General features: G+C 37.4%; 1 protein-coding gene across 1 annotated transcript; it reads left to right on the forward strand.

Annotated features, from left to right (window-relative positions):
* The first annotated feature begins 1,880 nt into the window (after window positions 1–1,880).
* LOC117332985 lies at window positions 1,881–3,954 on the forward strand. Its single transcript, XM_033892087.1, has one exon. It carries the CDS (start codon window positions 2,204–2,206, stop codon window positions 3,194–3,196), a length of 993 nt encoding a protein of 330 aa, XP_033747978.1. The 5' UTR covers window positions 1,881–2,203; the 3' UTR covers window positions 3,197–3,954.
* Window positions 3,955–11,441: the final 7,487 nt, after the last annotated feature.

An 11,441-nucleotide genomic window follows, 5' to 3' on the forward strand; every position in this document is an offset into this window, starting at 1 on the left:
CTTTAGGTAGGGCTCTTTTCTGCCTTGGTTTTATGTCTCGAGTTTTTATATAGAAGAAATGCATTCAGTCAAACTCCATTTTAATTGAAGTCTCATGGCTCCAAACTTTTTACCTATTTGCATTAAATCCTTTATTCGGAGCAAGCAGTCGACGTACATATATCTTCACCAGTCTTCTACTGATGATTGAGCAATATATATAAGTGACAAGTGAGGCTGTTTTCTCTATTGCATTTTATATGCAGAATTAAATTTATTGTAGTCTGACAGATGGTAAAACAATTAATGTATTAATAGAAAGAATGTAACACCGCGCACGAAAACAGGCGTCAGAAAACCTGGAGCTCGCCATGTTTTGTGTCAGAAACTTGACGTGTATCCAGCCATTAGTATAAGGCCTATACGGTAAAGCATAAGGCACGTTAGACCTCGTAACCTGTTACATTATGTAAATGAAACTCTTTTGCTGAAAGCCACTTTGCAGACAGGTTTTTGTTTTAGAGTGTTTGTGTGTGTATATGTATGTAATATACATAGAATATGGCACTAGTAACACAAGAAACACACCAAAATACAAGCAGACAAATTAATACATATAAATAAATTTGTATATCTCGGGTCAAAACAGAATTACAAAGCAACTGATTTTAATTGCAAAGAGTTGTGGTGTTTGTTTTAGGCTGAGAGAGTATTAGGTGAATAGCAGCATTGACATTTTATCAAAAACAAAATGGGTGTAGACACATCCAACTGGTGGTTATATGTTTCTCTAACTAACACACTACTATGTGTTAAACCATTGCGGTGAACCCAACCGCTTGGTCTTTATATTACTAGTGTTAAATATTTAATTGATAATTGGCTGAAGCATGCTATCGGACCCAATCTTAATATAAACAATGAATTGTATTGACAGAGGCTCGTATCTCTCGGTGTTAACCTGCTATGTGCTCTCGTAAGTATCCATTACTAAACTCTTCAAGTAGGGCTACACCTGGAGAATTCACCAATTATATACACAGGTGAAAAAACACAGGTAACGGAAAACATTGTGTAAAACGATAAATTACTGCGCATTAGCAATAATTATTAAAGCAACTTATTAAGGACATACCATAGAATTGATTATTTAAGCTCATGAAAAATAATTATTCTGGTGAGATTTATTAAAAAGATATTATACATTTTTAATCAGAACATATTAATTTCTACTGTTGGAATTTACGTCCCATATAACAACATTGGCAATGGTGTCAGGTTTAATACCGTCAAGTGTTAATCTTCATCTTCATTACTTACGGGTGCTCAAACCCTTTAACATAAGTAAGAATGTTTAAATCCCCACTATTGTTCGTGTTTATAAAATATGAGATTAAAATAAAAGTGTTTAAGGACATAAGTGATATTCTATCTTGAATATGTGCTGATGTTACTCAAGAACACTCCACGGTGTATTACACTACAAGATTGGCTTTCGCCCCCCAGATGTGTTGGCGTATTAACGCTCAAATCCCCGTAGAAATATTTTCACGCGGACCTAAAATCCTCTTACTTTCTCTAACAAAAGCAATGGCGAGAAAGAGCAGTATTTCTTGAGCCTTAGGCGAGAGATAAGGTAACCCAACCTGGCGACTTCGGAAATCATCATAATCTCTCATCTTGTTGACGGCGACTAATCCGCACGGCAACATTAACACTTCAATAAAAACATTTCTTCTTTATTGTCGTGTGTTTTACCCCGCGTTTCACAGTGGACTCATCCATCGACTGAAACATATTGAATTTGCCCGACAACTAGTAAAAACCTTGTACGCAACCACCTGGCGAAGCTATTATATAGGTGGAGCATTAAAGGCGAATAAAACACCCGCTTTCTAATTTCCATATTCTAATTACTTTGAACAGATGAAACCGTACAAGTACGGCTGACTACCGCGGTAATGTAGATATATATACAACGGTGAGGCCTGTACCGCAGCAGTGGACCCACACAACCCACGTCTATATCGCCTCAATTGCCGGTATGAAAGATAGCCATCTGAATAAGATTAGTCAATAAATAACACGCATCCGAGGAATTCTTTAACATTTAACATCTGGCCGACTGTATGACTAGGTCGCTGGTGTAAACAAGTTGGCGCTGTATAGACCGAGGCACAGCACAGCGAGACGTTCAGTCAGTCGTGTACTCACACAACACAGGATGACTACTGCCTCGTCCACCTGTGGAAGTGGTGCTTACCCTCGCTCGCCCTCCCCCGGGGAGCTTAGTCCTGATCCCGACACTCACGGGCGTGTATTGGATTCTAAGACAATGTTTCAAATATCGGATGTTAATAATTCACCTATGAAGAAAAACAAAAGAAAGCGGAGTGAACCTAGGAAAAGAACGGACTTTAGTATTAAAAGGTTCTGTCCAGATAGTCCAGGAGGGGGTAGTGCTGGGTCAGAGAGTGGCCGGAGTAGTGAGGATGTCCAGGAGGACCCTCCGGACACTCCTCCGGACAGGTCAAATACTTCATCTGAACAGGACGTTTCCTTACAAGGACCCAGTGATTCTAACATCACACCACCTGTTGTTCCTCATGGGATGTTTTTGTTTCCTGGGCATTTTCCTCCTAATTATCTTGTCCCAAATCTTCATTATAAACACCCTGCCTTTCTCCCTAATGGGGCAGGCTATGGAAGAATGGATTTAATTAATAGTGCTAATATTCAAAGGGAATCTCTTCAACAACAACAACAACAACTTCAACAGCAACAACAGATTCATCATCACCATGAACATCACAGTGAATTAGAGGAAAACCAGGAGTACGACGATGATGATTATATGAACGATGGCGGTAAAAACGGTAAAAAGACTAGGAAAAATTATAAGAACATGACACGAGAAAGGCGTGTTGAGGCTAACGCCCGTGAAAGGACAAGAGTTCACACAATTAGTGCAGCATTTGACAGTTTACGCCGGGCTGTCCCGTCATATTCATATAATCAGAAACTCTCCAAATTAGCAATTCTTAGGATAGCCAGTAGTTATATAAATGCTCTGGGGAGACTTGCGGACATCGACTATAGCGGTAGTTCTAGTAATACTGCTCCATCTCCTACTAATAGTGATTTGTCCTTTTCTGAATTAGTGGATGTGTGTACACGGACGATACAGACAGAAGGACGGGCTAGACGCCGACACTAGTCACACTAGAAGTATGTATGGCAACACAAGTGGGTGGAAGACAAGAACGAGGAATGTATGTTAGGTTTGCATCAGACAAATAGATATGGATTATATTTACAACACAAGTAGATATAGGGAGAGAAAGGGGAGCTAGATGGAGCCGCGAGGCCGCCAAGTGAACACCTCTGTGCTAGGGAATGGAACATCTGGACAACATGCTTCTATGTTTAGCAGACGACGTATTCTATATACAAGTGAGTAGGAACCACTGACTGCTGATCCTAACTGATAATGTCCAAATAGATCCCCAGATGGCAACACGGCAGTATAATCTGATAGCGGAGCTCTGCGCAGAGGATGTGTATGAAATGGTGTAGAAACGTCATTTACGAGGGGTGCGCAATGCAGAACTTGTGTTGAAAGCTAAACTCTGACGCTGCCAAATTTCTACATCAAGACTTCACCAGATGTTTTGTTTCTTGCGTTTCTGTGATATTTTAACATTTTACTTAAGTCCTACCTGTTTTGATTTAAAATATTTTATTTCTAAATGTGAGTAAAGAAAACTTTTTTTTCGGGAAGGAACAGATGTGGATTGGATAGATCTTAGTGATAAGAATTAATTACTGAAAGACGTCTCCCGAACACGGGCTGTGAACTGAACAATATGTTAGCTTCTAGAAGTCGAAGTGTGTTCAATGAATTATTGATTCAGTTCTTAGTTGATGTGTGTTTTGTTAAATGGTGCTAGATTAAACGTACAAAACTGCTGAATATTTAATGAATTCGTCTTTTTTTCCCTTCTGCAGATGTTTGATTATAAACGGTTGTGAAAACTTCTGGCTTAGGGTACGATGGTAGTAAGTTTGATTGCTATAAATAATTCTGAACAAACAAATGTTTCTCGGATTTATCTTAAGAATGATTGATTGGAGGTATTCACAATATGTTTTGATTTCTTTATTACTTTTGGTCAAGATAAATTTATTTTTAAAGATAATTTGAGCTGTAGGTGTTTCTTCAATAATTGATATCGTTGATATTTTTTTGAAATATTTCGTAATCCCTTCGAACAGGTGTTTATACCAATCAGAAGGTACCCTTTGACACTAGGTGTTGATTTCACCTCGACAGACAGGTGCGTAGTGTAGACCGTCAGAATATATAGGTATTACTTGTTTGCACCTGTAGGTAATTTCCATAAATGTCCCTACCGCGTCTTCAGGGAGCAATGTTGGAATTAATTAACCCTCGTTTAGTGATAATAGGCAGAAGAACGATCATGGCGTATCTTATTTTTGCCCATTCACATGCATATTGGTAACATCAGGAAATTGACAATTTGAACTCTTATATTTCATTTGCATTTATACTTTCTATATAAGTACAATTGACTTATTACCATTACTTGCGTACCCAAACGCAACACAGAAAGGTTAAGAGTTCGACAGACAATGTTCGTCATATCAAAATATGATTGATATGAGCATATACAGATTATATATTATTTTTTTATATCAATATTGTTATTTTGAAAATGTTTAATTTTGTTTAATTTTACGATGATCATAGTGGGAACAAGATAATTAATGTTAATTATTTTAGCAATGCATGAATATCAACATATGGTAAACGTTGATAATCCACAAACCTATTTAATGATGCCTATGGAACATGTATAGAATGCCATGTTGTATAGTGTGAGACAAAGGCAGGACGGGAGTCACCTTGGCCGTCACCTCCCACAGCTGTCTATGTCCGCAAACTCCTTTTTGTGTGTGCAGTCCTCTTTGTGTGTCACTTTCACTGCCCTGGACAGCAGGGAGGAAATCAAGCGTGACTGATGCACACCTGGACTTTAGTTACCGGAGGCTTCCCATCTGTAGCTTACAAAGGGAACAACAATGTAAATGGTGGGTTCATAAATCGTCATCCAATGGACAACAATAGCTAAGCATTCATAATGATTATTCTCATATTCTGTTAATTATCTCGCCAGTGTCACTAGTCAAAATTACTAATATCAACTGATTCAATCATACTGTAGTAAATCACTGTCTAGCATTAGATTTTACCCGTACATATCATACAATAAACTCCATTTCTTATGCTGTCGGGGAAAAATATAGCATTACGTGACATTGATGTCCTAATCAGGTGTTAATACTATCCAATATTTATATAAAACCCCGATATATACATCAGTATCATTTTTATAAACAGGAAAAAATAGCATATTTTGTAATTCTAGAAAAATAGTAATTGAAAAGTATATAGTATCTGAGGTTAATAATCAGCCATACTCATACCATTAACCAACATATCTATAACTTATATATCAATTTAATATAGCAAGTGAGTGACCAATAAAACATAATTTATAAAGATATTTATAAACGTTTAGTATACAATGAAATCCTAATCTAAAATATATCAAAGCTATGCTATGAAGTTACATTATAATGTTGTTATGTACTTTATAATATTCACGCCTATGCTACTGACTAAACTTTAATACGTCTTAAGCAGGTATTACCTGGTCATACCTAATAAGACAGGTACACTCATAAAGAGATAATGCGGTCTAGGTACGTACTCGACGGATTCGTTTTTATAACTTAACCACTTTGGTTGTGCATCAGTCGTTTTGGAAACACCTGGAGTAAAAGTATTAATCACTTATAAAATATTTAAGCAGGTAATACATAAGGCATATAAAATACATATCTAGTGATTTACTATGTTCCGCACTACCTCATACAGAAGTCCCCCTCTAATTAATCTCAGAGTAAATAGTATGGTGTAAGTGTGAGTGTAAGTTTGTGTGTGCATAAAAGATATATTTTTTGGGCCTTCACTGTTGAGCGCACGTTAAAACCTGTCTAGCTAACAGGTGGCAATAACTCTTTATTCTCCAACAAGAGCCGTATATTTACCCCTAGCTTCAAAAGCCCCGAACAAACACGAGGTGTCTAATGTCATATGTAATATAAACGGAATCAGACATTCCGGAGACAGGTGTTTATCTCGTGGTTTTTATGACTGCCACCTTTCACCAGAATTTACCTGAGGCGACTAGCACGGATCACCTACGCTTTACACATTTAGCTGTGTCTCCTACATTCAATTTAACTACAAATCTACCTATGTGAAAGTAGCTCAATAATAAAGCATTAGTTTCCCTACACATATATAAGAATAGGAAAAGTGACAATTAAAATGATATTTGAAAGTCTGACTGCTGTGAAATTTGACACTATTTGTGAACTAGCCGTATGTGGGTGTTCTGCGCCAGTGCCCCTGGGAGGTGTATAGTTTCTAATTATCTCTCCCGTTACGATCGCTCTGGCGCCGAGTAGACCGAGCGCTATTCTGCCTTGCCGTATATTACTGAGTGCAGACGCATTGTTAACACGTGCTGTACATGCAAGGTAAGGTCTCCCCGTCAACATCCCCCAAATACCACACACCACTACCAATAGTGGCATTGTGAATGTAGTAGGAATGTCGCCAGTGGTCCGTCGACCTGTTGAATCGAGATCGCCCTTTTCAAGGGGCAGAGAGATCAGGGATGACACCTTTCACACACAAAACACATGGTTCATGTCAGCATTCCCACTTATTACTCATACTATTTTTGTCGGTGTCCAAAACAGACTATCTCATTAATGTTAGATAGGCGGAGATCAAATAATTTTCATGTTGTGTTCAGTTTATCAGTGAACACACCAATTAACAGTTTATCGAGTACAGGAATGCAAGATATGTTTTTGATATCGACAAAATATTCCACCTGGACAGTTACAACCTAATAAATGATTTTAATGTTACACATATGGATGCTATGGATAGATTTAATATATTACCCCTTACCATGTTGTCTATCACAACTGATACAGATTGGTCAATAGTCAAACTGTTTCAACATCCCCATTTTAAACAGTTTTATCTGCACAAACTGAGAACAACATCAAAGTGTTATTCGTACTTCGATCTGAAATTAATGTTATTGGTTCAAGGACAAAATGTTAATCAAAACATGATAAACTGGACTGTGTGGTATACTGTATTTGGTGTTACAGCTCCTTGTAGGTGTTGATCACTGATAAGTATAGATTTATTTATTAGACATTTTAGAGTGATAATGGTGTCACCTGGCTTCATCCTGTTCAGACCTAGGTGATTGAAGATGACCCAATTAAACATTATTTAAGCATCATATTATTTTGAAAAACGCGTATAACATTAAATTGTACAAAATATCAAAGTATATCCAAGTATGATGTTTGGTTTCTTAGAGCATCATGTCAGATGTACATTAGTACCTTTAAATGATTGTAGAAAAGACACACAGATATCAGCGCTTTTTCAAAACAAATATATACAGTAAATGGATTAAACTGTATCATTTAGCTGTTAAATCCTTCTAGGCTCGTGAATGATAATAGGAACATCATATATCTGTTCAATCCTTCTAGGAGATGTGAATGATGAAAGGAACAGCTGTTCCATCCTTCTAGGACTGGTCAATGATGATAGGAACATCACATAGCTGTTCCATCCTTCTAGGACTCGTGAATGATGTTAGGGACATCATATAGCTGTTCCATCCTTCTAGGACTCGTGAATGATGATAGGAACATCATACAGCTGTTCCATCCTTCTAGGACTCGTGGATGATGATAGGAACATCATATAGCTGTTCCATCCTTCTAGGACTCGTCAATGATGATAGGAACAGCTGTTCGATCCTTCTAGGACTCGTCAATGATGTATGATGGGAACATCATACAGCGGTTTCGTTCCTCTAGGACTCGTCAATGATGTATGATGGGAACATCATACAGCAGTTCCATCCTTCTAGGACTCGTCAATGATGATAGGAACAGCTGTTCCATCCTTCTAGGACTCGTCAATGATGTATGATGGGAACATCATACAGCGGTTTCATCCCTCTAGGACTCGTCAATGATGACATTATGATGACATGTAGTGTTATCTTAAAGCGTGATTGTCAATAGTAACATGTGCAAAAGATGAATAAAAACCTACTAGAATTGTCCACACAAACCTACATATGTACTGCGTGTAGAAACTATGAATTGTTTAACAAAACGTTAATTTAGTTTGCCCTTACAATCATAACAATATTCAACAGTTGTCACCTTACCAACATTTCAGACTAAAACCTTTATACTGCCCTAAGTATCTGTCGTTTGGACCTTCCTGTTGCATGTTACGAAGATTGTAAACCTAACACAAAACGAATATGTAAATGTACGAGAAACATATGACACAAAGTATTATACAGAGGCTGATTGGGAGATAAAGCAACACTGATTTCCACAAACACGCATTCACGTTATTGCCGAAAAACATCGATGAATTACAATTATTACAGTATGACTCCCTACGGTATTATTCCTTTTAAGCCATTAAAGAAACTCCATGATCGATATTACCGCAAAAAAAAAAAATCATATCTCAAACAATGGAAAAGCATTCTATTGAACGGTTTCCATTGATATAATCCTTTCGAGAGAAGATATAAAAGCTGAATAATTGCGGCTTTGAACAGCTTGTTTTCTAAAAATGTGTGGGATCGTTTCCTGAGTCGTTCACTTTCCACTTACATGGAAAATCTGTGCATTTATTGCCGATTTTGAAACCAGTTGTGTGATAAGTGGTATAATAAAATGGGCCTCGGTTATCGTTTCCATCTTATTTCGTCACACTAACCACACACATCTGTATCATTTAAAATAAGATTACATTGGCTGCTTTGGTGTCACCAACAAAACTGCAAAAATTAATAAAAGATTTAATTTAATTAATCGGATAAATTTACTTTTACCAATTGTAATTAGCACCTATTATCAGTATGCCTGCCATAGGAGCAGTAAAGTCATCTGTGGTTCAGTTTTTTGCTCAAACCATCTTAAAATACAAGATAAACATTTTACACTGTTTAAAGCAAGCCCACAAATGTTTGGCGTTGTTATCCAGAATCTGCTTAATTAGAATATAATTCGGCTGTCTCTTCAGTAATGAGTTTATCCGGAAGAGACATCTGCTTGTCTCACCTCAGGCTTATAGATGTGTCCTGCCACTGGTGCTATTTACACAAAAACACACAAGAAGCATACTAATATCTAAAGTGCTTGATGTCACCTGTAGTGGCTATGAAGAATGTAGTCATACTCTCCCTATCGTGGTCTCCATCAGGCAATGATTGTTTACTCACTGTTGATTATGACAAACGCGGTAGGAACAGGAAGAAGAAAAAAAAAAAAAAAAACCCGCCTGTTGTATTCGCTGCATTCTTCTTCTTTTTTGGCTGCTCTGAGTGATGTTTTCGGATATTGGTATCTCCTCGACACTCGTCCTTATACAGTCATGACTGTTGGTGTCTCCTTTACACCCGTCCTCATAAGACTCTGACGGTTGGTGTCTCCTTGACACCCGTCCTAAATTGACCATGACTGTTGGTGTCTCCTTGACACCCGTCCTCATATGACACTGACTGTTGGTGTCTCATTGACACCGGTCATCATATGACTCTGACTGTTGGTGTCTCATTGACACCGGTCATCATATGACTCTGACTGTTGGTGTCTCATTGCCACCGGTCATCATATGACTCTGACTGTTGGTGTCTCATTGCCACCGGTCATCATATGACTCTGACTGTTGCATTGGTGTCTCCTTGGTACCCGTCCTCATATGACCCTGACTGTTGGTGTTATCTTGATACCCGTCCTCATATGACCCTGACTGTTGGTGTCTCCTTAGCACACGTCGTCATATGACTATTCGAGGAGATTCTCGAACAAACAAACAAACAAACAAAGATATTAGGAATATTGATTAAATATATTTGTAATCAAATAAAATCTAAATAGACTGTTGTATATATATTTGGTTATAAATATTTTATTGCTATAATTATTTCAAGTTTCTGTAATCGTACCACGGTCTAACATCTCAAACTTATTAAGTGTCAGTTTACCGACATCCACGGAAATATTGGAGTAAAAATAGAGACAGAGTGATTAATATCCTTCTGCATTCTCAATTCTCTCTGACTCCCACTCGTTATAGACTTGTGAAAACTACACAACCCCATTATCTAATTCTGGCGCCGAGTATATGCCTGGCCCGCGGTAAGACGAGACCTCAACTATTGCCATGCAGAAGATGCTTTACGATCTAATGTGTTTTCATCACTTACAAAAAAGCCAGAAACTGGGATAGAGCTGTAATATTTCAATTACGATGCTCTTCCAGATGGAAATTATTTTTTTTATGGTTTTCGGATTTTTATTGGTAAATTTTACGAATTAGCCAGGTAATAATATGGTACCTGAAAAGCGATGTTTTTATTATATTTCCGCAACCTAGAACTTGCTTTACCATTATGGTACAAAGACGGACAAAGCACTTTTGACTAATTCCTCCAAATTGTATGTACGAAAACCGCTACCGGCCGGTCACTTTTAAACACTTTTATACTTAAAAGTGAACATTCCAGTTTTGACTATGGTACACATGAACCGCATTACACTTTTGCATGGTACACATTTGACTTCTTTTGTAGTTAAAATTGTACACGTGTCTTTTTGAAAGAAAAAAATGCGAAAGACCCGTGTACACAAATAAATTAATTTGATAACGATTATGCCGATTGATGAATATAAAACTGGTCGTAAAGCTGATTCGCCCTACTAAGTCGTCATTGATTCTAGAGTCTGAAGTAAGTAAATGTAGAATCGTGCCCGAAAAAGGTTAAATTAAGGAGGTTAAATGGATTTCTATGATTTATGTTTTGAGTATTGGACATTTTATTGTATGATCATGAAAAATACTTCTGAACCACCCTAGATACTCCATGGATTACGTCCACTTGAACCGATTCCGCTATTCATCAGAATCTAAACGTGTCATGCAGGCAATCGACAAACATTCGAGACATTAAGTTTACCAACAGAGCTTACCTCCTAGACTGGCCACCAGACCCTAAGTTTTTTTTAAGAATTGCCAAGCTAAATTCTAATACCAGATTATCTGCCCCTAGTTTGAAACTTAGAATCAGACATATCCTAGGGATCAAAATCATAAAGCTCAATTTTATTTATAATTTTAATATTCTAGAGACACGGGGCCAGTCTACTTACCTCCCAGCAATCTCAAAGGTTGTACAAAAGCCAATCAAGTTAATAGTACTTTTTTAAATGGATTTGGAAACATTAGATTTAGATACTAT

Source organism: Pecten maximus, chromosome 1, assembly GCF_902652985.1.
Source record: "Pecten maximus chromosome 1, xPecMax1.1, whole genome shotgun sequence".
Lineage (NCBI taxonomy): Eukaryota > Metazoa > Mollusca > Bivalvia > Pectinida > Pectinidae > Pecten > Pecten maximus.

What these genes read in the sequence shown, in the direction of transcription:
- LOC117332985 (XM_033892087.1), top strand. Translation starts at nt 2,204, where the DNA reads ATGACTACTGCCTCGTCCACCTGTGGAAGTGGTGCTTACCCTCGCTCG.